Source organism: Pelecanus crispus, chromosome 19 (genome assembly GCF_030463565.1).
Source record: "Pelecanus crispus isolate bPelCri1 chromosome 19, bPelCri1.pri, whole genome shotgun sequence".
Lineage (NCBI taxonomy): Eukaryota > Metazoa > Chordata > Aves > Pelecaniformes > Pelecanidae > Pelecanus > Pelecanus crispus.
This window is the reverse complement of record NC_134661.1, coordinates 8,705,903-8,731,780: the sequence shown is the minus strand read 5'-3', so window position 1 is coordinate 8,731,780 and position 25,878 is coordinate 8,705,903. Positions and strand designations below refer to the sequence as shown.

The 25,878-nt window shown below is 49.6% G+C and overlaps 2 protein-coding genes and 1 long non-coding RNA gene across 13 annotated transcripts; all 3 read right to left on the bottom strand.

Moving 5' to 3' along the window:
* Positions 1-232: 232 nt before the first annotated feature.
* Positions 233-8,504, bottom strand: HMBS (hydroxymethylbilane synthase). Of its 10 annotated transcripts, none has more exons than XM_075723192.1 (13): positions 8,456-8,504; positions 6,489-6,561; positions 5,748-5,797; positions 5,592-5,647; positions 4,409-4,486; positions 4,007-4,084; positions 2,969-3,044; positions 2,598-2,711; positions 2,034-2,072; positions 1,810-1,929; positions 1,516-1,569; positions 787-873; positions 233-560 (listed from the first exon to the last, which is right to left on the bottom strand). In XM_075723192.1, the coding sequence occupies exons 2-13, from the start codon at positions 6,526-6,528 to the stop codon at positions 387-389; spliced, it is 966 nt and encodes a 321-aa protein (XP_075579307.1). In that variant the 5' UTR covers positions 6,529-6,561; positions 8,456-8,504; the 3' UTR covers positions 233-386. The 10 variants fall into 10 exon arrangements, with proteins under 10 accessions (XP_075579307.1, XP_075579312.1, XP_075579309.1 ...); XM_075723197.1 differs by having other exon boundaries at positions 2,043-2,072; positions 8,456-8,483; XM_075723194.1 differs by lacking the exon at positions 8,456-8,504 and adding an exon at positions 8,069-8,239.
* A 511-nt stretch (positions 8,505-9,015) lies between these two features.
* Positions 9,016-18,442, bottom strand: VPS11 (VPS11 core subunit of CORVET and HOPS complexes). Of its 2 annotated transcripts, none has more exons than XM_075723210.1 (16): positions 18,289-18,442; positions 17,982-18,130; positions 17,658-17,793; positions 16,426-16,589; positions 16,077-16,324; positions 15,468-15,669; positions 15,035-15,186; positions 13,864-14,050; positions 13,312-13,455; positions 12,606-12,794; positions 12,125-12,286; positions 11,499-11,638; positions 10,986-11,188; positions 10,272-10,443; positions 9,937-10,159; positions 9,016-9,189 (listed from the first exon to the last, which is right to left on the bottom strand). In XM_075723210.1, the coding sequence occupies exons 1-16, from the start codon at positions 18,440-18,442 to the stop codon at positions 9,025-9,027; spliced, it is 2,790 nt and encodes a 929-aa protein (XP_075579325.1). In that variant the 3' UTR covers positions 9,016-9,024. The 2 variants fall into 2 exon arrangements, with proteins under 2 accessions (XP_075579325.1, XP_075579326.1); XM_075723211.1 differs by having other exon boundaries at positions 15,035-15,171.
* A 2,686-nt stretch (positions 18,443-21,128) lies between these two features.
* LOC142595379 (uncharacterized) lies at positions 21,129-25,866 on the bottom strand. Its single transcript, XR_012831759.1, has 2 exons — positions 23,320-25,866; positions 21,129-23,125 (listed from the first exon to the last, which is right to left on the bottom strand). It is a non-coding gene; the product is annotated as an uncharacterized LOC142595379 (long non-coding RNA).
* Between the last annotated feature and the right edge of the window lie 12 nt (positions 25,867-25,878).

Below are 25,878 nucleotides of genomic sequence, written 5' to 3'. Positions count from 1 at the left end.
TACTTTAGTACTGTCAGCACAGTACAGGGCTTTAGTACTGTCACACTCGAGTCTCTTGATTATGATCTGTAGCGAGAGCCTTTCTCCTAAATGGAATAGGAGACCGCTTACAGATTTTTGGTTTTTTACATTTTTAACTTCCTAGCTACAAAAATGGTTAAAAAACTTCAGAGACGCTTTGCGATTTAGAGAAATGCAGAGAGGGATGAAAACCCTGAACGGCATAAACTACTCAAGTTAGTCAACTTCATATTTCAAGTTTTTGGGCCCAAACATCAGGTAAGACCGGTGTGAACGCTTAAATAAATCCCTTCCTCCAAAGGAGGACGACAGGAGCTGCAAAGACTTGCTCAAGTTGTAGCAATCGTGCCGACCGCACCACAGGTTCAGCGGGCATCGTTGAGCTGCCTTGCCACGCTAAGGATATGCTTAGCTCCCTTGCTCAGAAGCAAACTAGCTAGTTCAACACCAAGGTTCTCTGCAGCTTCCTGGGCTTGACCGGAGACGTTCTTGGCTGTTATGCCAACGTGCTGCACGTCATCGTTCGGTCCATCTTCGTTCTGCAAATATAAACACCTTGACATAAGGCAGTGGGAAGGAGCAGGCAAGGAATAGCGTAAGCCACCCGTAAAAACGGGGTAAAATCTGCGGTCTGAGGAGCCTCGAGAACAGCGCGCTATTACAGTTTCCAAGGAACCAGACCAAAACTCATAGATGGATTTCAAAAGGTCCGGTTTTGTCATTCAGCTTCGGGTTTGGATTTTGAACCCGCTGCGGTTCACATACCTGCTGGGGATAATTAACACTGGTCTGCATAGTCTCCTTCAGGCTATCAGATCCATCCAAACTGTAGACTGCTCCTGTCAAATACAACTTGGAAAGACACAGAAGGGATTAATACCACGTTAACGAGCAAACAGAAAGCCAACTACTCCCCTAAAAAAAAAAAAAAAAAAACCAAAACCCAAAACAAACAGAAAAACAAAAAACCACACAAACACACCCCACCCCCCCCCCCCAAACAAACCACACAACAGATGAAGCTAAGTCTGGAGGGGAAGGCTTTTGTAGTGCAGCGGGATCAGCAGGAATAGCGGTACGATACAACTATAGGGAAAATAAATCCCTGTTAGGGAAGATGCGACTTCCCAAGGAAAAAGCTGAACTTTTTTCTAGCTTCTTGCCTCCTTAAATCGCACTCCATTGTGCAAAACCACCCATTTTTCTGGAGGCGGAAGCGAGACGCTCGGATCTCAGGGCAACACGACCTCTTACAAAGGGCAGGGGAGAAATCTGGTACTTCTTATAAGGGCATTTTCTAGGAGACTGAGCTTCAGTAGCCAGACCCATTCTCATACTCCTGCTTTGGACCCAAATCCAGAAAGCTCAAGTCAGGAGCCTACCTGCCCTAACTGGCTATCTGCTGGCGTTAGCTTTGGGGAAGGATCAGGGAACATACACACACTGGAACAGGTTTTCAGAAATACTCCCAGATAAAGACAAAGTACTCCTCACCTGGCCATCTTTCAGCATGGTGTTGACGGCGACAGGGACGCTACATCCGCCCTCCTAAAACAGAAAGCGGCTGACGCCGAGGCTTCTACCCAATGCGTTCAGAGCAGAGGCCTCTGAAAAGTTTAGGCTGTGCGCAACCCCGCCTATCGCTCTTCGGGCCCTTCTCAATTCAGAAGTAATCGCTACTTCACAGTTTTAGGAAAGCGTTAACAGATTTCCCATACTACGGTGTCAGGTCAACTAGCAGAGCAGTATTTACCGCTGCAGGCAGAAAAGCAAGGGTGCCACACCTACCAAACGTTTCATAAAGGCTCTCTCAGCAATGCAGCATAACACGGTGTCTGCATCATGCAGGGCAGATACCATATTCAGTATCTCTTGGTCTTTGGCACGAACTTCCACTGCTAAGGCACCCTAGAAGAAGAAAAAGAAACACACGACGTAATCATCATCATAATTCCTCAGCTTCGTGCATCTCTGCGTGCAGTACAGCTTAAGATACAGAAGTTGTAACGTACCTGTCCGACAGCGTACAGACAATCTTCAGGGCTTAGGAGCTGGAAGAAAGCAAAATCAGAGTTGACTCAAGTTGCGCTGTTCAGAATACAGGAAGTGAGAGCCCAATTCTACGCTCGCCTCTAACATCAATTGATTTTGCACCTGACCAAAGAAATATCACCTCCCCCTTCCCACGCCTCAGTGTTTCCACCCCTAAAGCGAGATAACGCGCCTCCCTTCACCGGGACCGTAACACCTTGTGAATTAGCTAATAGGAAAAATCTTAGTCGTGCACACCGCTGCATTGCTAGACACAAGTATTGTGAAACGCTGGGAGACGATCAGGTGACAAACTGTTACTGCACGGTGGAAAGCTGAACGGTATAAATTTCTGTATGAACAAAACAAAAACAACCAACTGACAAAAAAAAATATCCTCCCTGAAGCGCATCAGATCACAAGGTAACGTGGCAATGCATTCAGCAGACCGCACGCTCATCTTTGACAGGACAACCGCAAGGTCTGAAAGGCAAGCGGTCGACAGTTCGGCAGAGAACGGTATTTTCCGCTTTGCCGCTCCTCACCTGGCCAATGCGATTCTCCCAGCCCATTCTCTTCAGCCCAGCAGCAGCCAGGATGATGGCACCAAAGTCTTCCTTCTCATCTAGCTTCTTTAAGCGGGTATTTAAATTGCCTCTCTGTAGAAGTGATTAAGCAAGCACAGAAGCAGCAGGGAAACAGTCCTATAACCACTTAACATTCGCTTGAGTGCGTTTACAGGAGGTACAGAATCCAGCAGCCTCCAAATGAAAATCGGTCAGAGCACCGTCCCAAGAGAAGGGTTAAATATGGACAACTGGTGGTGTAAATGGGCCCCAATTCTAGATTTCACATTAAGTTATATTTTCCCGTTTGCAGTTTTACCCAGCTCCCACGTTTGGCCAGGAAAGGATACAATATCCCTGAATTCTAACTGAGGGAACTTCTTCTTGAGCTGGGCTGCTCTCCGAAGTGAACTGGTTCCAATCACACTAGGGGGAAAATAAAATCAATAAAATCCAGAAGACTCCAAAGTTACCTCCAGCCAGAGATATCTCAGAACTTTCAAGGAAACAAATGAAGTCTTTTTTTTTTTTTAATTGCAATGAAGATCCAAGAACCTGCCAATGATTTGTATCTCCTTAAAAGACAGAAAAGCACTCCGTGAGGTTTAGCATAAAGCCTGGCTGAAGCTAGATGCAGGCAAGCCGCTCCCAAGGAACCAATTTACAGGACATGCTTCCAGAGGGCAGTCCCTAGCACTGTCAAGGACCGATGAAACCTCATTTAAAGACCACAACGCTTGTCATCACAGAAAAAAAGGCTCGGCTGCCCCAAACTGAATCGGACACAGTCAGACAACTGAAGTTAGTAAAACGGAAGGACTTTCTAACAGTTACCTTAATCTGAGTAATTTCACTCAGCCATCTCAGACAAAAGACTCCAATAACCTCTATGAAATGGCAGGTAATTCAAAATGGAGAAACCGTACACGCTCCCAGCAGAGCCGCAAGTAAGCGACGAGAAAAAACCAACAAAGAAATCTGAACTGGCTGGGTGAGAACAAGAGCGTAGTTCAGGCCCACGCAAGCTAAAATACCGCACCAGACACGCTGCCTGCATTGTACGCGTTCCCCTGCAGTAAGCGCAACACACAGGAGCGGGAATTCACTCCGGAGACTGCAATAAGAAAGGGTCTAACTTGAGAAAACATGGCAACTCAAGGGTGGCTCGAGAGAGCCGGCCTCAGTCGGCGTGCAGCACTCCCATGAGACAGCGTTGCTCTTTTCAGCGAGCGGGTTCGGTGTAATGTCTACGGAAAGCTAACAGAAGGCGGCTTGAAACCACTACGGGACAAAGCAAGGAGCTCATTGACTTGCTACTGGAAAGTATCAAAAAACTCCTCCCTTCCATTTTTACACCTGACTGTCTTCCCCTTCCTCTCCCCACTCACCTCTTTTCCGGAAGGAGGCTCAGCGTTTTCCCACAGTTTTTGGGATGAAAGACAACAGCATCGAGTGGGTTTTCCCTTCTGCAAAATAATGCGAGTGCAGAATGGCTGACACATCATTTAACGGAAGGCTGTTTAAGCTTAACAGTTGTGCTATCGGTCCCCAGAGGAAGCGCCTCTGGCTCCAAAATACCCCATCATCAATGTAAAAGCAAGAGTGTCCAGCAAGCCGGCTGGCTACAGAACACTAGGACAGCTCTAGCGTTTCCACCGTTTCAGAGGTTAATCAGAGGGTGGGCAAACTTTGAACGCCTAACGGGATCCAAGCTGCCTTTGCTTTCCTACTGCCACCGACACCATAAAATGCAAGTCCCTCAGAGAATCGAGCCTCGCGTCTGCACTTACTTGCAGACAGCGCCGATGGTAAAGCCAGGAGGAAGAGAAGTCGGCAGGTCCTTCAAGGAGTGAACCACGAGGTCAACTCTAAAAATTAGAGGACAGTAATCACTGAGCAGACAGTTGAGCTCACACAGTACCTACTGGAGGCCTGCAGGTCATCTACAGGAAAGTGTGAATCCACCCTGGGAATTAATTTGGAGAGGAGGGAGGAATTTCAGGATTCTATGGCTAGAATTACTATAGAATACTATTGTTACTCCAGAAAAGCCGCTTCACCTTTCTCTGTCGCTCTTTTCCCACCCGCAAAATTCAGGCAATGCCTTCCTCCCAGCAGCGATGCAAGACACACTGCAACAATCAGGTTGAATGAGGGGAAGACACCGGAGACGTTCCCACAGAGAGACTCATCGTACTGATACGCAACCAGTACGCCATCCGGTACTACGCTTCAAACTGAGAATAATAGCTAGCCAAAGTAAACGCCATCTGCTTTGTTACAAGGCCGACGAACGTCATCGTAAACGCTCGAGTCTCTGGTTTCACTGGCTTTACTCAAAAGCGCCGTATTGCGTGCCTATGCGTCAGAGACACAGAATAATATCTTTTTGGTTTTAAACCTGCTTTAACTAAGGCATAAGCACCATTGAAACCCTCCTTAGGATACTGAAAAAGAAAAAAAGGGGGGCGGGAAGCACTAATCTCTCTCGGCTCCAGCAGGAGCCTTAACCAGGTTTTTCTGTAGAAAGAAGTTACCCAGGAAGCAGCACAACTTGCCCGTGCCCAATTCTCCTGCATATTTAGCATGCAAATATGTTAATAAATGTTAACACAATAACACTAAATATGTTATGCAATACATTAACACCATCAAGCAAAGTATTTTTAAAAGAATGCACTTGTAAGCAGGAATTAGATTAGATTACATCCTCTCTGGTGCACACGTAACACACAAATCACAGGAGGAAAAAACCATCAAACGAACTGGGGCAGACCAAGCGATGCAACAACTCCGCTTCAAAATACATGCCCGAAGCCTAGGGGGTGAACAAAGGACAATGACCAATCAAAGGATTTCTTGGCCAGAGAGGTACCAGAACAGAAGGAAACCAGACCACGTACGCAGCAAGCCAAAGATGTCCAAAGAGCGCCACGAATGCCAGAGAAGGAAGAGAAAACAATGAGGTCTTACTCATTTCTTTCAAGTGCATTTTCCAGCTCTTTGGTAAAGAGGCTCTTCTCCCCGATCTACACATAAATGGAGAAACATCAATCACAAAAGAAAAATCTGCCAAATATATCCTCAAATACAATTACTTCTTGCGCAGAGGAAGAAGAGAACCTTTACCTTGGAAAGTGCTGTATCCAAGATCTTGTCTCCAGTCGTTGACATGGCAACTGCTCAGAGAAAGAGCACAAGTAAGAGGTGAGGCTTGGTCAGAGCACGTAGGCCTAGCCCGGGAATATCAATGTAATACGTAACAAGCGGCGCAGCGGCACGGGCTACTGCCTGAACGCAGACTCGAGATAAACCTAAGAGCAGCTCGCTTCTAGAAACAGACTGCGCTCAAGGCAAGTGAAATCGAAGCTTCCTTCACTGTCCTCAAAAACAGAGCGAGGGGAAACAAGGCAGGTTTTGGGAAGAGCTGACCCCACACAAATTGCGACGGTCTTTCTCTGGAGCGCCGGTAAACAGGTACCCGGCAGTTCTCTTCAGCGCAAGACTGGGCTCCCATTATTCCCGCGCCGTCGAACGCCTCAAGCCCCAGACAGGAAAACGTCCCTAACGCACAGCGGGGTGCGGCCACAGCGATACCAGGGTCTCAAATGGAGCAACGTAACACCGTCTGTATGACATACTCAGAGCTTCAATCATCAGGAGCTTCTGAAACCCACCTTTCTCCCCTAGAAGAAACCAGCCAGCAGTTGCTGAGCCACACAACCTAACTCAATTCAGACAGCACTCTTAGATAAGCGGGGTCGAATCCTCCTCCTCGGGACAGCGCTCTACACATGCCTCTTGCACACAAAGATAAGCAGCTGGCCGCTGCTGCTGTCTACCCCAGGGCAACATCCAGAAACAACTTACCAATCTCAAAGCGGAGGTCAGGGTATAGCTCACGGAGCATCTCGACTACGCTGTCTGTCTGAATCCGGGCCAGCTGCAACGAAGCAGAAAGTAAAGCCCCATACAAAGAGCACATCATCCATACAGTAGCTAGAGAAGACTTTGCCGTTCTTCCATGGTCAGGCGTGCCGTGACTGCTACGTTCTCCAAACTGAAAGCGTTAGAACTAAGTAGCCCCAAGTAAAATCGCTCATGTGGACAAACTCCTTGAACCACATGAATTCCTATCACGACCAGAGCATTTCACCAAAGAACTTACTTTATCGGCTAGGTGGCAGAATAACATCTACCCCTGTCCAGCGCCACTGTGATCTAAGCTCTGACAAGGCAAAGCAAAGCATAGCATTTATCGATAAAGTTAGGAAGAGCGACTAGAGCAGAAGACTGCGTGTCGGGATTCACACGCCCTACTTCCAGCTGCGTTAAGGTCACTAGCTGCCCCCCGCTCAGAAATTCCATTTCTCTGTACCGCCTCGGCACCCTTACTCACAGACAGCATTTATCCGCCTAACTCTGAGCTGCTGGGTTTCACCTCTGCAGGTTGCGACTGCTGGAAGGTGCCCACTCATCGGCAAGCGGGCAGAAAGGTAAGCAAAACCATCGTCCTGTCGCTCAGTAACAAAAGAATAAGTCACATCGCACGCTGGGAAACCCTCTGCTTTTTTTAAGAGTATGAATTTTACCAATGCTGCAAGTTTTGGGAAAAGCCAGTAGGATTTCGCTGTGCTGCTGGAAAAATTTAAAGTTACTAGCAAATGAGTGAGTTATCCTCTGTAAGATAGGAGCTCTATTTAGAGGTTCTGTGGACAAAAATAAAAGCAACAGCTTCAACAGCTTGGGTCTACATGCACAGCAAGCAACAGATCTTAAAGCAGTAAAGCGCAGGAAGAACATTCCCTCACATAAGAACAGCACAAGCAACTAAAACAAAAGCAGAATTACACTAGCAGAGCATCATTCCACACATGCATGCAGCAGCAGTCTCAAGCAACCGCAGGTGAGTTTCAGCTTTTCCCCCACTGATGAGCTGTGTAGCCTGGGGCAATTAACTTTACTCTCAGGACTGTAGTTTCCCTACATACAAAATGAGCGTAAGTAGCTGCTTCCCTTATTAAAGCGCCACGAGCCTCAGGTCAAAAAAAGAGGCGGTATGCACACACAGCTACGTCCCTTGCCCTGCTGTCTAAGCGTAACGCCTTCTTGAAAGGACAGAATTCTTCCTAGAACGAGATTATCTCAGAACAAAGGCCTGAAGGATATTTATCTCCCTTTGCGAGCCTGCTCCTCCCTGCTGCAACCAGCTGGCAGGAGATACCCGCTCTATCTCCGGACACGTCCCTTCCCCAGCCTTTGGGTGGGCTGAAGCCATCGGTCGCTTGGGGGGGGGGTGGGGGGGGGTGGGGGGGGGGGGTGTGGGGGTGGGGGGGTGTTGGGGGGTTGTGGGTTTTTTCCCGCCTCCCTGGAAGAGCTGCATAAGCCTTGCAAGTGAACAAGTCCACAACAGGATCCCCGTTATCCCGGCAACGCACTCGCACCCTCACCCTCTGTTAGCTCCAGGACGGCAGCACTATTGAGACCCGACCGCCTCCCGGGCGCCAAAGAACGCGTTTTCAGGAGTTATCCCAGGAGTCCCAGGAAAGGCACCAGAGCGCGGGAACTCTCGGCTCTCTCACGAGGGAGCTCGGCCTTTCCTCGCCGCCTACAAGCGGGAGAGCCAGCACCAGCTGCGGTGCCGGACTACGGCCCCTCCGACCCACCGCCCGCCGAGCCCTTACCCGAACGCGCTGCTCGGGCCGCGGAGCTGCCGGGACCCGGACGGACGGACGGACGGACGCCTGCGCTCCCGCACGGCGCCACCTCGGGCTCCCCGCACCTCTGCGGGCCGCGGACGGGAGCCCTCCCCGCACCCCAGCCCCGCCGCCGCCTACCTGGCTCCGGCGGGTGCCCACGCGGACCGCTCTGCCGCCCACGCCGTTCTCGCCCTGCGGCAACAACCGGGTCAGCGGCCGCCCCCACGCCGCGCCCCCCGCCCCGCCCCGCCCCGGCCGCCGTGCCCGCCGCCTCGCCCCCGCCAGACCCCGACTCACGGCGGCCGCTCCCGGCTCGGCCATGGCCCCGCCGCGCCCTCCGCTCTCCCCGCACCGCTGCCGGCGGGACCCCGCCTCCAGGCGTCACTTCCGGCCGCCCACGTGACCGACGCCCTCCTCAGGGCGGTGACGGCCGCGGGGCTGAGGAAGCCCGGAGGCCGCGCCCCCCCCCCGGAGGCCGCGCCCCCCCCCGGAGGCCGCGCCCCCCCCCGGAGGCCGCGCCCCCCCCCCGGAGGCCGCGCCCCCCCCCGGAGGCCGCGCCCCCCGGCACACTCGGGACGCGGCCCAGCTCGTCCGGTTTATTGGGGGGCTGAGGGGCAGATCGGGGGGAAGCGCGCGTACAGGCCGCCCGAGGGCACACGGAGGAACCCGGTACGAGCGGAGAGAGCGCGCGACGACGCGGCACGGCGTCAGGTACTGCGCTTGGTGGGGAGCAGCAGCTCGCGCTGCAGGCCAGCCTCAATAGTCGCAGCCGCCTTTCCCGAGGGCAAGTCCGTGATGAGGGTGAGCTTATTGAAGACGCCTCGACCAAAGTAGTCGGCGACAACGGAAAAGCCATCGTTGGAACACTTGAGCTGCCGGACACAAAGCATCAGCATCAGCAAAAGCATGCAGAGCCGCGTGCCTTCAGCCCCTGTCCTTTCACCCCCTGCGCTTCCAGCCTCGTTATTAGAGAGGCAGCGGCCCAAGTCACGCCTTGGCTATTCTGCCAGTTCAATACAAGTGCCACAGCGGGGGCTTCCTCTGCTAAGATTTCCTACTGCTGGCTGTTCTGCCTCATTTCAACATTTGAGCCACGCACCGAAAAGGTAATGAGCAATGATCTTAAGCAGGAAAGGGACTGCCTCAGCTGCTCTGGCTTCCACATGCATTAACACGTTCGAGCCAATGCCTCCCCTCTCTACTTCACCGCTTCACCCTTGGGAAACACAATGCAGACACGGTGCTTTTGGTGTACCCCAACTGCACCGTCCCATCCCTGTTCCAATTCACACAGCTTTTTTTTTTTTTTTCCCCCTTTCTCCTCAATTTGTTCTATACAATTTGTCGACCGGCTGTCACGCTGACCGATAGGTCTCGATCTGTTTCGGCATCAGGTGAGAATAGCTTCTCTTTCATCTTCAGTGAGCCATCGGGGACTCTTTATGCCCTGTACATAACGCAGGCACCCTAGAGCCTAATGCCTCGTCATTCGCAGCCAGTATGACTTTGTTTACAAAATATGTTCAGCCTTACCCTTTTCTTCACCAGCTTCTGGGGATCTGTAAATTAATCTAACCCCTCTTTATTTAAACTTGCCAAGACGGGCAACGCTACCCTACCTGATGCTGAAACTGGTCGTGCAGATCTCTCTTCTGCTCCTGCGCTCGGATCATGTCCATCACTTTGCGATTTTCTGGCATGCAAGTAGGACATTCCGAATCGCTCTCAGAGTAGCTTTCAAAGCAATGCTGGTGGAAGGAATGACCGCACAGGAAGTGGACTGAAGGCAGCTCCAGGGCACTGGTGCAAATGCTACACTTGGTCTTCTGAAAGATCTTGGGACTGAGAGAGTGAGAAGAGGCAGAAGGGCGAGAAAGACAAAGTATACTGTTCCTTAATACAAGAAAACTAGAGTTCTGTCCTGCATGAGACAAGACAGCACACAGTCCCGCACCTTGCTTTTAGCTCTTCGATCTCCTGGCGGATCCTTGTCGTTTCTTCTCGGTATTTCTGAATTCTCTGCTCATCCTGCTCTATCTGGCGGCTCTGCTTCTGCAGCTTGTTGACAAGATAATCCTTGATCACAGACAGCGTGGCTGTGGAGTTATGAGCCAGCGTCTGCACAACTGAGAGCGAGCGACGTGTTAGTTTAAACACAAGCAGAAGAACTACAGCTACGCTAGTCCCACCCATACGGGCCGCCCTCCTGTAGAAGGCTGCTTACAGGCAAAGGCTGTCAGCATTCTTACTGAATTGGAGAGCTCATTTAAAGACTCGATTTCAGTTTGACCTCTTCCAGAAATGGGTGACTGGGAGCATGTTTGGATAACTCAAGACCAAAAGGGGCAAAGCAAGGCTCTAGTGGATTGGATGCCATTTCAACTTCTCCACTAAGGCACAGCAGGAGTCCCAGCAAGCCCTTCGCCTCCCCACACCGACAGAACAGAAACCACACACAGACGTCCCTACGAGCGATACTGCAGAGCTTTTTCCCTAATTAGGGAGCTGTGACTGGCTGGCATCGCTTTTCCCTACGGAGCATGTTATTACTCCACATGGTGGGCTCAAAATTCATCAATTCTTCTCTCAAATTTCTCACCTATAGAGCATGCTATAAATTTGTTTGGAGTTTGGGGGGGGAGTTTGGGGTGCCACACATCATTATTACCAAGCAGCGGAGGCATAAGATTCTTGTTCTCAATGTGTTTCAGCACCGCAGCAATATACTCTTTGCAGTCCTCCTCCTTCCGTGCAAAGTAGCCGAGAGCCTGCTCCCAGAGACAAGCCTCTTGGTCTCCATACAACTCACACACCTCAATCACCTTCTTGTACTGCTCATTCTGCATGTGGTAGTGCATGATCTGTTGGAAACTACGAGAGAGACAGACTCCGTCAGCTGCAACAATCTCTCCTTTTGAGCTGTTACAGGGAACTGCAGGTTTTCACCCAGCCACGCAATCCCCAGACGTTCACACAGAAGCCAAGACAGGTCCGGCATTCGCTCCCTACGTAACTGCCCTGCTCTAACAACACGATATTTTCAGCGGAGCGGTGATCCGCAGTTCCCATCTTGAGATGCTAAAGAGGTCATTACCGTTGCAAGGCAGGGACATTTATGGCTCAGAAGTCCCTGCGGGGTGGAGGGGAGGGACAGGACTCTACAGACAAGAGCAACACTCACAGTTTGCCCTGTTCATAGAGGTAGAGGACACCATCCTTGAAATTGTGCATCTGACATAAGACCAAGGCCTTATCAAAGACGGTTTTGAACCTTCCACTCTTCAGGAGGGTGAGGGCTTCATTGTGCAGCTTCTCCTTGATCTACAGAGAAGAGGAAGAGGTCGGGGAGAGCAACACACTCACACACACGCACAGAGAACATTTAGCACCAAGACCTGGCAGCAACTCGCAGCTCTTTCAAAGAGGACAGTTTTGCTGTTTGCCCTCTACCCCTTGTAACAAACAGGACACGATTTCTTTTGCTCAAACAGCCAGCATCGTCAGAGACCCCGGCAAGCAAATGGAGCTACTTTTGTCAGAGAGACATGTGCCCGCAGCGGTTGTATTGTCTGCAATCTGTTCTTAAATGAGATTCATACAAAACAAGCTCAGCCTCACTGAAAGGAGGGTTATTCTCCCAGTGAACAGGCTGCTTTCCCATTTATGTGCCATTTGTCCAGCACAGCGTACGTATCGCCTCACATTATCAATGCCCATCCGGAAAGGTTACAGGTTGGCAGGAATGCAAATAGGATTCAAAGACACCAAATCCCCCTCTCAGAACACAAAAGCGGGAGGAGCTCAAACCTGCTCATCTTGTTCATGAGCCCAATTCTGGAGTCGAAGTTCCAGTAAAGTGTCAAAGACACCCTGTGGAGAGTCAGCCTGCACCTCGGTCATATGCTCCAGAAAAGCCTTCAGTTCTCGGGAGTTGTTTGCAAAGACCGGAATGAACTCCTCCGAATTAGCCTGTAACACAGCCAGAAAATGTCAAGCACCCGGGTCAGTCGCAGCCCGTCTGGTGCTTCTTCCCTGCCGTGCAGAGCGCTCGTTCCCAGGGTCTGTGACGCGACAGATACAGCATGGTACACGATGCCGATTTACAGCAGGAATCGCTGCTGAGCGATAGCTTTAAGCGGTCTTTTGGCTCTGGGACTACCAGTACACCAGGATGGGGCTTCTCATTATACCTAAAACACCAGGCCTGCACCACAAGGCAAGCAGGAGGGCTCGCTCGCCGCAAAGTGACTACTCGAGAGCGACAACTCTCAGTCAACGCAAACCGTACCTTTTTTCCTTCCAGCATCCCAGGGCCTTCATTGTCTCCCGATGGCTGATAATCAGTGCAAAGGATCTTCAGCAATTCTGTGGTCTCATTAGGGACATGGTGCATCAGGATTTTACCATACCGCTTCATGTTAGTCTCTGCCTGATCAAAAGGCAGCTTTCCAATGTAACGCAAAGCCTCTTGGTAGTTCTGTGGAGGCAGCCAGAAAAAAAAAAAAATATTTTAAAGAAAAAGAAGTCACGTGACATTGGCCTCTGCTCTCCATTTTGAGGTTAGGACAGAAAACGCTGAAGACATGTTTCCAGTATGTCTCGACTGCTATTTACTTTGAACTATCACCTAGTTCACTGTTCCTGCTTGTTGTTCTCCTCGGGGAGGAAGACTGTCTGTGGCCCAGGGGAAAGAGAAAGCCATTTAGATCAATCTCTTACTAATGACCCTCCCTCCTCTTAAAGGGCACTGTGAAAAGCCACATCTGAAACAGAACAAATAAACCCCTCTGATTTCCACCCCCAGCCTACCGTGCAAGCCAAAAGCGGAAAGCCGACACGCAAGCGGCAGCAGGCGTGGTTACCGCCGCCTCAGCAGACCTGTCGGCATACTAGCCGCAGGGAAGCGGTCAGTGAAATGGTATTCTCACTAAACAGGAGGCCAGAGGAGTGGTATTCTCCCCAATAAGAACACGGGAGCAATAATGTCTCCTCACCTTGATGTCCTCTAGCTGGATTTTGAGGTACCATTCATGATGTGCGTGCTTCTCCGCCAGGTACACGGCATGGGAGTAGTAACCCGCTTGACGAAGCACCTTGATAGCCGTTTCCACATCAAAACGGACCTCGCTCTCGCTCGTCTACAAACACAGAAACAGAAAGATGGTCCCTCGGTGACATTCCCACAGTCCACAAGCAGCAATCATTTACGTAAGAGGAGGAAAGCCAGAAAAGGGACCACTTAGTACCTCCCATGCAAGGGAAAGGTCACACATGCAGAAAGGACGTAGTCTAACAGCCTCTCATTAGCTCTCCAGTTGGACTGGCAAACTCCGGCACGCTCCAGACTCAGATGGCAAGCCAGCCAAACTGAGAATGTAACCAAGAGCTTGGCAATAAAGGAGCAATGACAAGGGTACCGAGGGACAAATCCATTCTTCTCTCTCTCAACAGCCCCACAGGAGCCAATTTACACACTGTCACCACTACCCCTTTTTAAATGCGATGACAACGCAACAACTTTGCGTGATTTCACCTTCCCCCAGTACCTTAATGAACTCCTCCAGTTTGGAGCTGTCTTTGAGTTTGGTATAGCAATTCAGCAGAAGCGTAGTATGGTCGGCATTGGCCAAGGACTGCAGGTGGAGCGTCTGCAGATAAGCAGTGAGGTTGTGGATACGCTGAGCGTCCAGAAATTTCCGAATAACGTAAGACGGTTCCAGCTTCCCTATAGTTCTGGGAGGGAAGAGTCACGTTGCAAGAGACCGCATACCCAGCAAGTCAAAAGAAACGGAGAAATTAACAACAGAGCAGGGAGAAGCCTTAACTTTGTCAGGCACTAACCCACTCGGGACCACTCAACTACGCATCAGAAGTAACGACCAGTGACGGCGTAAGACCGCCCACCGCATGCGCAGTGAAACGACCGACCCTCTACAAAGGCCGCGATCGGGACGACGGCAACAGCACACAAGGCGTTAATCCTCCTGTAAAGGAGGCAGTGAGAAGATGGGCTACGCTCTGACCACAGCTAACCGGGAAGCCCAAAGAAAGAGGAACAAAAGCTACGTTTTCCGTCGTTTCGGTCACGTAACAAAAAGCCAGCTTTAAACACTCATGCCCACACGGAGCAGTTTAGCCACAGTTATCCTGACGCTTAACGCCAGTCGACAATAAAATACATTGCCAACTCTCGCTAGATGTTGGGACGCCAAAGTTTCAGTTTTACATGAACGTAACGTTTTGTGGCATTTTAAAGAGATCAAACACAAAGTTTTCAGTAAGCCCCAAAACGGGCTGCTCCAAGTTTTAAAAAAACCCAGAGATGTTTTAAAACTGACATTCAGCTGTCTGAGCGTTTTCCAAGAAGACTGCCGTACGTGGTCAAATCGCATCATCCATCTTAAGTAGAGGGATCCCTTCTTTATAACGACATCATCAGGCCCCACGCCATCCCAATGTACCTTCATTATTCACGTTAAAATACGATCAAAGAGGAGAACTTTATCCTAACGTGTACAGAGTGATTTTCAAGCAACTTTTCGCTGAGACTTTTAATCTCACTGACATGTTTCTCTCTACCGGTAGAATTTTCACCTTGAGTCACACTTTTTTGGTTTTGGTTTGGTTTGGTTTGATTCCTGGGCTGAAACAGAAATCAAGGCCTCCATAGCTCCCATCTGTACCACACCGCCACGGCTCCATGGGATCCCCGCTTACCGGATATACTGCTGGATGGCTCCATCGTGGTTCCCCTTGTTATACAGATGATCGCCATACTGCCGGAAAATCTCTGACAAACCATCGCTGTCCAAGTGGTGGCTCTTGGCCAGGTTAATGGCCATTTCAAATAAGTTCTTTCTGAACAGCATCTGTTAAATACGCGGTAAGAGCAGCATGAGGGAAATACCACCCCGCAAAACAAGTTCGGACACGCCTGGAAAAGAAGTCATTCCTTCTTTTTGGTGCCGTATACGTACACATGCTCGGGCTTTTAAATACCGAACGCCTTATAACACCGGTTATGCTGAAAAGCTATCGGGTCCCTTGTTAGGTAACTCACTCACCTGAACGGTTCAACTTTTCAATCTGGAGAGCCACTACAATCTCGCAGACATACGGCAGAGACTAATAACAAAACAGATTTACGTGCCTCAAGTTTAGTTTGCGTATCCTTCTCCTGCAGCACATGAATCTTCCCATCTCTGGTCAGTACGTACAGAGAACCCCACTCTGCTAAGACATCCACTATATCATCGAAGATTGAGCTGTACGCAATGAATTTGTTGCACAAGTCATAGATATTCAGGACTTGTTTGTCCGAATTCTGTGCCTCGTTCCCAGCAAACTCTGACCTAGGGAGCACAAGAAAGTTTTAGAAAACAAGGAGAGCGTAACGTGAATTCTTGACACCTACACAAACTAGGGACGTCTGGCGAGCAAGACAAATGGGGTTCATTTGGGCGATTAAACTAAGCGGACCCAGAGGCAAAACACCATGTATTTATACATGAATTCCATCTATGTGTTAGACGGAGAAATTCATAGGACGGGAAAAGAGATCCCGCTCATTCAGCATGCTTAACTGTGCTATTCTCACAACGGAAGTTAATCAATATTCAGGTCCGGGTGAATCTTAACAACCTCTGACAAAGCTGCAATCGGCCCCCGAGAGCAAAGCTCTGCAGGAAAGGCAGGAAAAAAGAGGGAAAGCAGGAAGCTGCCAGAGCGAAAAGAACTCATCTGTTCTGAAGAGCCCTACTTTGGAGAAGTCTTTCGGTCCTTGGAGACAATGACGAGGTACCCCCGATACCAGTGAACAATCAGCTTTTGTCCCTCGAAGGCGAAGCAGGGGCCACGTTCGTCTGGTTGATAAAGGTACACGCACTCGTTTCCTGCCACAATGAACTGGAGATCCTGGGAGGGGTCGCTGAGAGATGAACAGCGCAATCCACAACCGTGAGTGTCCAGCTCCAGGTGAGGATAGTCTTTCACTGAAAGCATGTAAGACTACAGAGGAAACACAAGGTTTTGGGGATCGCTCCGAACTAGACTCTGAAGCCAATACAGTTTGCGAGTCAGAGTCGCATTTTCTCCAAATAACTTCCCACCTGGATGTTCTCTGTGGTCACCACAAACAGATGCGTCGTTTTGCCAGCCTGTCGGAAAGCAAGGCCAGTAACCGGGTAACTGCCTTCGTGTAGGATCTGGGTCTTACTGTGCCGGTCTCGAGTGATGTCTCCTTTTGTAAGTACAACGCTCCCATCTGCAAAGCCTGGCGAAGGGGACAGACTAAACTGTTACTTATGCAGCATACCTGAAATATTACCCAGCATAAGCGAGGGCAGCTCCAGTCGGTGACGCCACCTCGCTCACCAGCAAGGTATTAAGTAATAGGATTGCCGCAGATTCTCGCGTCGAGGATGTACGCGCCAAACCACCCCCCGATGACTCCCGTTATGGTTCAGAGACGTCACCCGACCGCGCGCAGAACGTCACCGTTCAGCAAGGTGCAACTTGCTTTCCACGTGCAAACTTCAAGTAGGGGTTATTTTGGTGTGAGCCTGCCTGCATTTTTTTTTACGATTATCTATCTTTCTCATCCACCAATTCTAACTACCAGTGTAATTCACGCGCTTATTCGAAACACACTACACGCTGTAAAAAGACTAGAGGGAGATTTCCAAGAGCGAGTAAAACGCGCGGTTTTCACAGCTCGCCGACAACCCCGGTCCTGCAAGTTTTTCCAGGGTGGAAGGCCACAACACGCATATGGAAAGCTTTTCGATTTCAGCGCAGGGACCGACTGGCTGAAAGCGCTTGTAACCTCGCAGTGTTACCGCTCTTACTCTGGCAGAGGTTAAGCGAGAAATATCGCAAAGGAATAGTTAAATCCAAAAAGGGAAATAGGCTTTTTTCTTTTAAAAAAAGGTTTCTGTACGGCGCTTGGAAAAGAATCTCTCTGTGACATCAGGTATCGCAAAACCTACGTTTTTTCCTGTACGACAACAAAAGCTAAATTTAGTACTAAGTTCCGTACATGCGTAACCTCACTAACTGTCGGGGAAAGGTGATATTAACTAAAAACAGGTGCTTCCCTTTTAAGTGTCAAAGTTATTACCGTAATATACACAGACTCGGGCTAAATTTATGTACTTATCTCCTCGAGCTCTCCAATCACACCTGATACGCTATCTCTCTGTAAGAATAACGTAAAAACTGCACAAGAAGAAATACCGTCAGGATGTTCTACGCTGATTTTTGCGCTATCTGTTTGTTTTCCTTATATATGCGTGAGGACCGTACTATTTTTCTTTGGCTATTACAGTTCAGTTTTACTTACCGATAGCCATGAAATTAAGATTCTCGTGGACAGTTAGGCAGGATACAACCGTGGGCTTGTTACCTGGTATAGCTGGAAAAATTCGTGTGCAAAGAGGATTGCCACCATCTCGTTTTTCCAGGTTCCAGACTTTAACCTACAAACGACGACAAGCTGGCGTAAGCAAACACGAGGTAACAGGAGGCCAAGACCTGGCATCAAACGCAACAGCACCCAGAACGCACAAGCTACTTCGGGTGAGAAAGGTCAACCGAGGTAATCACAGTACCCTTAAGGAAGACCCATAACACAAGTGCGTTTTCCTCTCTTTGTGGTTTGACTTACCAAGGGGTTAATACCCTCTTCGTCCTCGCCAACAGAAACCAAGATACTGTGCTGCTTCAGCTGGTACAGATGCGTTACCCTTAGCTTGTAAGCTTGGAAACTGCTGAGTTGAAGGGAGCGAGGCAAAAACCAAATCTGACCCTCCATATGTAGATCACGGTTAAGGTACACAAAAAGGGCGGGGGGGGGGAGCCAAAAAAACAAACCCCACACCTCCAATCATACCAGATTCATACCCGCCCCGCCCCGCCGCAGGTCCCGGCCCCACAGAGGCCAAAGCGCCCGGCCCCGCCGCCGCGCAGGATATCCCCGAACACCAGGCTTCCCCGGCCCGAGTCGCAGACCGCGATGCCCGGGGGCAGCGCGAAGGGCTTCCCACCGGCGCCATCCGGCCCCGGCGGCTCCTTCACCGTCTCTCTGTCGAAGAAGACGAAGCGGCGCCACTGCAGGTAGGCCGCCATGTTGGGGGGGAAGGAGGGCCTGCGCGCCTCACGTGACCGGTTTCCCCGCCCCCTTTTGGGTCACGTGGCGGGGCGCTCACCGCCCCGCACCGCGCATGCGCAGGGGCGCCGGGAGCGGGCGGGTAATGGCGCGGCCTAGGTCGTGGTTGTGGGCCCCAGACCTCCGCCCCCGCTTCGTTGTGACCGCAAAAGCCCTCGCTCACCTGCGGCCCTGGGCAGCAGCTCTTCACTACTTATGGGAAACTGCGCCGGTCTCGGGGCAGGAACGGCGCTGCCCGGGGCCGGGGAGGTGTTGGGGAGCAAGGGCCCGTGCCCCCGCTGCATCAGAGCTTCGTGCAGGCTGCGACGCTCGAGCTTCTGTAGGCTCCGGCCCAGCAATTCCTGCAGCCCCTGCGTCGAGAGGTCATCGGCCAAAGCGCGGTGATGCCAGCTTGGTTTCGCAGCTGTGTCTGGCTTTAGCAATGCCGCGCGGCCGAGGAGCACGCCTGACCGAGTTCATTTGCCCTGGCGTCGCCTCTACAAGCTCAGCAGAGGAGCAGGGGAAAGAAAGGGGAGGCGTGCGTCAAAACGCTGTGCTGTAGCATTCAAGGAGCTTGAATCAGCATTGGCTGCAGGCTCTGCCTTGAGACACCCACCTCCATCACGAGCCTGCGTGGTAGGGTCACTCTGGCCGGCAGGTAAGCCCCCCCCCCCCCGCCTTGCAGCAGGCGAGGGGAGAGATTTGGAAGAGCAAAAGCTGAAAACCTGTGGATCAAAATAAATACAGTTTAACAGGTGAAGCAAAGCTGCGTGCAAGATCAAAGCAAAATAAGGAATTTATTCACTACTTCCCGTTGGCAGGCCCCTTCCTGGAAAACAGGGCCTCAGCATGCCTAAGAGTTCCTTGGGAAGACACACAAACCAGAACTGCAAATATATCCCATCCCCGCCCCCCCCCGCCCCCATCCTTTCTTGCAAGCTTTTATTGCTGAGCATGACATCATATAGTACAGAACATCCCTCTCATCAGCTGAGGTCAGCTGTCCCAGCCGCATCCCCTCCCAAGTTCTTGTGCCCCCCCAGCCAGGGCAGCACGGGTGGGGGGGGGTGCGGAAAGGGGGACAAAAGAAAAATCTCAGCACTGTGCGAGTACTGCTTAGCAGCAGTCAAAGCACCAGTGCGTTAACCAACGTTGCTTTAGTCACAAATCCAAAACACAGGATGGGCTGCTATAGAGAACGGTAACTGTTACAACCAGACCCAGTACAGTCTAATTTATCATTAGACTTTCATTTGGGCAGATTTCAGGGGCTCACCTATGCTTCGGTCTATGGAATTTTTGACCGAGAGCAGGTGACAGCATAGCCACCTGAGACCAGTACCACCCACAAATTTTTAAAAGCCTGCAAAACTCGCTGTGCTTCGTAACTACTTTCTTTCCAGTCTTCATTCCCTTTTCTTCACTGACCAGTAGAGAAAACGTCTCGAGTTTTACACAACCCGGCACGCTGCTTGAGCGCAGCTACTGCGCGTCGGGCCGGCTCTAGCTAAAGAATCTATCAGACGGAAGAACTCCATGATCTACTCAATCAGCAACTTGGCGTACAGTTACTGCTGTGTTTATGTCGGACAATTACCTGTGAGGCTTTCAGAGCAGCCGGTGAGTTCCGGTCTCAGGAAGGTCTCGCACCATTGCCCGTCGCGTAGCCTCGGTCACAGCTTACAACCTATTTTCAGAGCTTTCACAGCGCTGCCAGCTTAAAGGTCAAGAAGCGCTTTGAACAGGGCAACGCTTTTCCCCCACCCAGTGACTTAAAAAGCTCTCTGACGAAAAGCTGCAGCCTCGCTTTTGGCGTTTGCCGTGAAATTTTCCTGCTGCACTTCAGCTGCAGGCACGGGGTACGTTTCATAAGGCCTCTTCCACAAGGATACCCAAACGGTTTTTACCTCGCTCCTTGTTTTAACTGCCTCAGTAGCGCTCAGCTACTCTGGTCGCAAGAAGAGAACTGACCATCAGTTGGGAATATAGCATTAATGTATACACTGAGGCATGGCAGCAGTTCTCCTTCCCTTTCTAGCCGTCTTCCCCTTCAATGTAAGGGAGAAAAAGCAGCACACCTCCCACAGACACGTCAGCCGAGAGCGCAAGTCCCTCCGGTCAGAAGAGCCCGTCGCATCCCACGCCCACCGTTTACACCTGTGAAAGAGGAACACGGCCATCCTGCCTGTGAACGCGACCAGAGCCACGGCACACACGAGAGGTGTTCTGGAGCACAAGCCGCCGGCAAGGCAGAGCTCAGGGGTGTCTCTGGATTGAAGATGTAAAGCTACAGCCCCAGCAGACTTCTGCAGTGCTGCTCTGGCCCCTTACAGAAACTCTCATTGTCAAAGTTGGGGCTAATTCAGCACTGCAACCGAATGCCAGGTAAAGTCTACCAGCCCACCTGAGATAAGACTGTGGAGCATCGGACCCTGGAAGAGCGCACGCTGCCTGGGCTGGAGGATCTGTACGGCAAGAGAACGCCTCTTGCGGCCGCACGTCGCTCTCGAGCGCGGAGAGCCTTTCCGTTTATCGACTCCTCTTTTGAGGCCTCTCTCCAAAGCTCGTCGCAAGCGTCCGACACGGGCCAGGGTTCTCTAGAAAGAGGTCAGCACGCTTTTTGCTCAGCGCAGTTGAAAGAAAAAAAAAAAAAACCCGAGACCAAACTGGTGTTCCATGGAGCTTTTATTGACTTTAATCAACAAAATCAGGATTTTACTATTCATCTTTTTCGCACTCAGAACTCACAAAGCTCTTCGTGAGTCAGTGCTGCGACGCACATACAGCCGGAGAAAAGACATTCTCAACAAAATCTGAGCTCCACTGGAGAGTTTGCCAATTACTGATTTAACAGAAAGCCAATTTTCCCTTCCCTCCCCTGAATGTTTTCAAGGACTAGTCCATGTTGTTTGCTGGTTAACAGTAAGAGTATCAACCTCTTGACTCGGGACCAGTGGATTACGATATTCCACCTGAATTGCAAATAATTTCTTTTCTTGAAATAAAAGTTCCAGTTTCTTTCAATAAAGGGAACAGTGACTATTTTCTTCTCCTGACACCCCTTCCCCGTAATTATTGGTTAAAATACAGCAAGGCTGTATCTTAATAAACCCATCCCTCCCCCCACCCCTCCCTACCCTTCCCTAACTTGTCTACAGCAGAATTTAACAATGCTTCCACGTAGGGACATTTTAGCAACACGAACGGTGAACCGAGCAAAACCTATAGGATAATCTGCCAAAGCCTCATTTTGAAGATCGGATGCGTGCTCTTTGGTCCAGAGACCTCATTTATGATAAAGATACACTGGGATTCACAAAAGATGGACCAGAAGTTCACAGCAATCGGGAAATTCTCCACGTGGACTACTGGTGCCCAACCTTTGCCACGGCGGCCATACCGCTGGAGTTCCTGGGAACAAAATTCACTTCGTCCTCAGGAAGCAACAGCTGCTCGGCCCCAGCGGCATTACAGAGTCCAGCACCAGGGCGAGAACCACCGTGACGACAGCTCAGGAGACGTGTCACAGCATCTCCGTAACCTCTAGAACAGAAACCGAGGCAGGACAGCCGTCTGCTCAGGTTTGTGTCCTATCAGGCATTTGAAGGGGAAAAAAAAAAAAAACCAAACAAAAACCACCAACCACAAAAAAATCCCCAAAAACAAGCGTGTGAAGCATTTTTAAATCCTCGGAGCAGACACCCTCCCCCACCCCAAGTAAAAATAAAGAACAAAAGATCAGAATGAGATGATTTGATACCAACACGCACGCAACATGAATTCATGTTGAGCTTCCCTGTTCTTACCCACAAAAAAAAGTCACAGAGGGCAAAGGAAAGATGCTCCCATCTCATTCTGGAAATTGAAACACGTATTTGAGACCAACCCACCCCCCTCCCTTTGGGAAAAGCCCTCCTGCAGTTGTAGTGCACTCCTGACAGCACACACCCGGAGACCAGCCTACAGGTTCTCTCGAGTAAGCCGGCTAAAGATTCATGTCACCCTCTTCACAGCTGCTTCACCCAGCTGTGAAGCTCCATTTCATCAGATTCATGGAGTGACACTTCTGGACTTCCGAGGGGAAAAGCGCAGACTACATGAGATTCTCATTCACGTCCTCTTTGTCAGAAGAAGCGTTTGACCTAGGGCTCATCACCGAAGGCTCCCACTAACGCATGAATGTAAAGGCTGGTCCGTGACCAGCAAAAACAGGAGCTCACAAGGAATCTCAGGAAGCCAAGATTTATACACACTCCTTACTCCTGGGTAGGGGAAAAAAACAACAACAACAAAAAAAAACAAACCCCAAAACAAAACAAAATTAAAAAAAAAAAACACAAAACAAACCCAAAAAAACTAGGATTAACCTAGTCCTTTGGAGCATCTTTCCATCTGCAAGATCGCATCTGTTAAGAGATAGCCCACTAGCACCAAAAATAGGCTACTTCCTTCTTGACAAGAAGCCACCTAAAAATGGTGCCCCCGATAGTTTAGGTAAGTGCCAATCCTCAATTAGAGGCCAAGTTTAAAGTAATACTTTCAAAAGTTCTGTGCTTCAAGAGGGACCATCAAGGCATGGCACCAGGCTAACCTACCACAAATCCAAGCAGAGCACACACGTCTGACTCGACATCGCTATCCTGTTCTTGTGACACGTGCATGCCCTGGTAAGATACAAAACTTTTATTTACATTTTTCATGTCTTTGTTGCACTAAAATGATCCCTCTTCTGTCTCTCTGGAAAATCATATGCTGGCTGCAGTACAAGAGCAAGATTTTACTTTTGGTCAAAGTCACCACCCGCAAACTCCCCCCCCCCCCCCCCCAAAAGCACCCCAAAATTGTTTACATTTAGTACCTGCCAGTCAGATATAAGCTGTGTGGCTCACAGAGTGTCTGTGACCAAGCTCTTGAGTTTGTACTCTAGTGCAGCATTTGCTACAATTATGGAGTCACTGCTGACAAAAGGAAAAAAAAAAAAAAAAAATCCCAAACACAAAAACCTTTCCATCCTGTAAAGTTGTTGTCAGGAGGCACCTGGCTTCTATTTACGATCCTCAAGGACACGGATGGGTAAGTCCACCTTCTAGTCCCAAACAATTTGACTCAAATTTAAAAAAGAAAAAAGGTCAAAATGGGGAGAAATTAAGACAATTAATTCCTGCCTCAAAGGTAAGCGAGCGTGGTGTGAGTGCAGCATCTGTATACGCAATAAACAACTGAGCAAAAGGGATTGCATTCATCCAGGTGCCTCCTGACAGTGTTGGTGAACAGGCTAAAAGGGAATTTAAAAAGAGTACGGTTTTTGATTTGTCTCACTCCTTTTGCCTGTAGATCAGGCCAAACATCAAGCATGTTGGGAGGGGCACAATTTAAAGCAACACTACTTGACCAGAAAGCACTTTTCAGCAATATACAATGCAAAATGACAGACAGCAATTCATGCCAAAACAGAAGAGATGGCAAGCAGCTTTCTGCAGCTTCTGACATTAACAGGGGTTTACCCTTACCTGCTTACAAGTCTGGACAGAGGCTGCTCTGGGCAGAAAATGCACAATGCTGCAGGAAGTAAATCAATCCCACAAAGCTCCAGAACTGTCAGTTTATGCATGTAAAGTGGTTTTCTACGATTTCTCTTAAACCCAAATCCACGCCTTATGCATAGACTGCTCAGCAACACTGACACCCGCTGGATTTCCCTCACGCCGTGGTGGAACACGGGTCATGGCCCCCTTCAGAGCTTGTCAAGTTCCTGAAGTTTCTACGGGGGAAATCGAAGAGCATCTCCCAATAGGCCGAGCTACAGATTTTGAGGCCTCGCGGCCCCACAAGCGACCTCTTCCGTACGAGCGGTACAGGACAGTGTTGCTAGCACCAGAGCAAACCCACCCTGACAAGGGACACTTGTTGAGGCCCGCTCTTCACGGAGGTCAGAGCACTTCTCATCGTTTAGTGTTGCAGAAAACTGAGCCCCTCTCATCTTTAGCTGCTCCCATAATCAGTCTAATCCCTTTAACCCCAGCAACCTTCATCACAAAAGAAAAAGTTATATATGAACCCAAACAGGAAAAAAAAAAATATTTACAAAGTTTGTACAATATACACATCTGATTTTCTATGGGACACACTGCACCAGAGGAAAGAGGGCCATGGCTCTGAAAGAAGTCTACGTATCAAGTGCTGTAACTACTAATGGAGACTCTTATGGAAACCAGTCTTTAGTGTTCTGCTAGAGCATAGGGCTTTTCTTACGGCTCCTGCAAAGGATGACAGGCTACTCTTTCCTTCTGGAGCTATGATACTGCACCTAATCAGCCCAGATTTTAAGTTGGTTTCATTTTAAATACAGGTATTTACAGTGTGGGTGAACTGCAGATGCATATCAACTCCTCCAATTAAAAAAAAAAAAAAAAAGTTGAAGAAAAAAAGTAGTATTACCAATACATTTCACCTCCCAGCCCTGGGCTTGAGTACTTGGGGAGGAGGACAGGGGGAAGAGAGGGGAACTTTGACCTGAAACCAAAAACAGCTGTTGATTCCTTGGGCTGTCGGAAAGGTGATGTTCTGAATGGTCTCATAGCATAAGGCACTTTGCACGAATAAGTAACAAGCTCTTTAGCTTAAAAACAGATGAGTAACCAGGGAGAAGTTGAAATGCACTCAGTCGACGGTTGAAGAATTTGAAATCGCAGACAAGCTCGTGTTCATCAAGATTCTTCTCTTTTCAGGGTTTCTCTTCTTCCCTTGCTGCCCCCTCCCACCCAAAGAAAAAAAAAAATTTAAAACCAGCAGTTAGTGCAACTAATGTTCAATCAGCACACAGTGCAAACAAGTGGAAAAACAAAAAGACATTCCTCCTTTTATCTTCTTTCTTTCTTGCTGCCAAATTTAAAAAGAAAAAAAGGCCGAGCTCTTTAGTCTTCATAGTTCCGAAATGAAAAGACGAAGAAAAACCCACAAAGAGAAGGGTATCCCCAAAGAAACGATGTGTCACAGATCTGGATCAAAGGGCTTCACCTTCTGGCATGTGTAATCAAAGCCTGAAAAAAACCAAACCAGAAGAACAACCACAACACCCACAGTTAAATCAATTCTATGCAAAACCAGAATGTAAGTAATGAATCACACTATGTAGCAGCTCTGGAAAAGCAAAGGGCATTTGGAACAGCTCAACCTCAACCACAGCTTCACAGAAAGAGGTGCTGCTAATGCCCTACCATACCTACGGAGCACGACTACCCAATGGGTTCCTGTCCTTCAGGAAGTGGCAAACGGTTCTCGGGCAAGGTCACAGCATTCCCTTTAAGGAAGCCACCCGAGAGCCTTTGCCAAGTCCACCACCTGGGGTTTTTTTAATTTATTTATAAAACATGGAGAAATCTCAGCCAGCAAAGCAGAGGCTGCAAGTCAGCTTGGT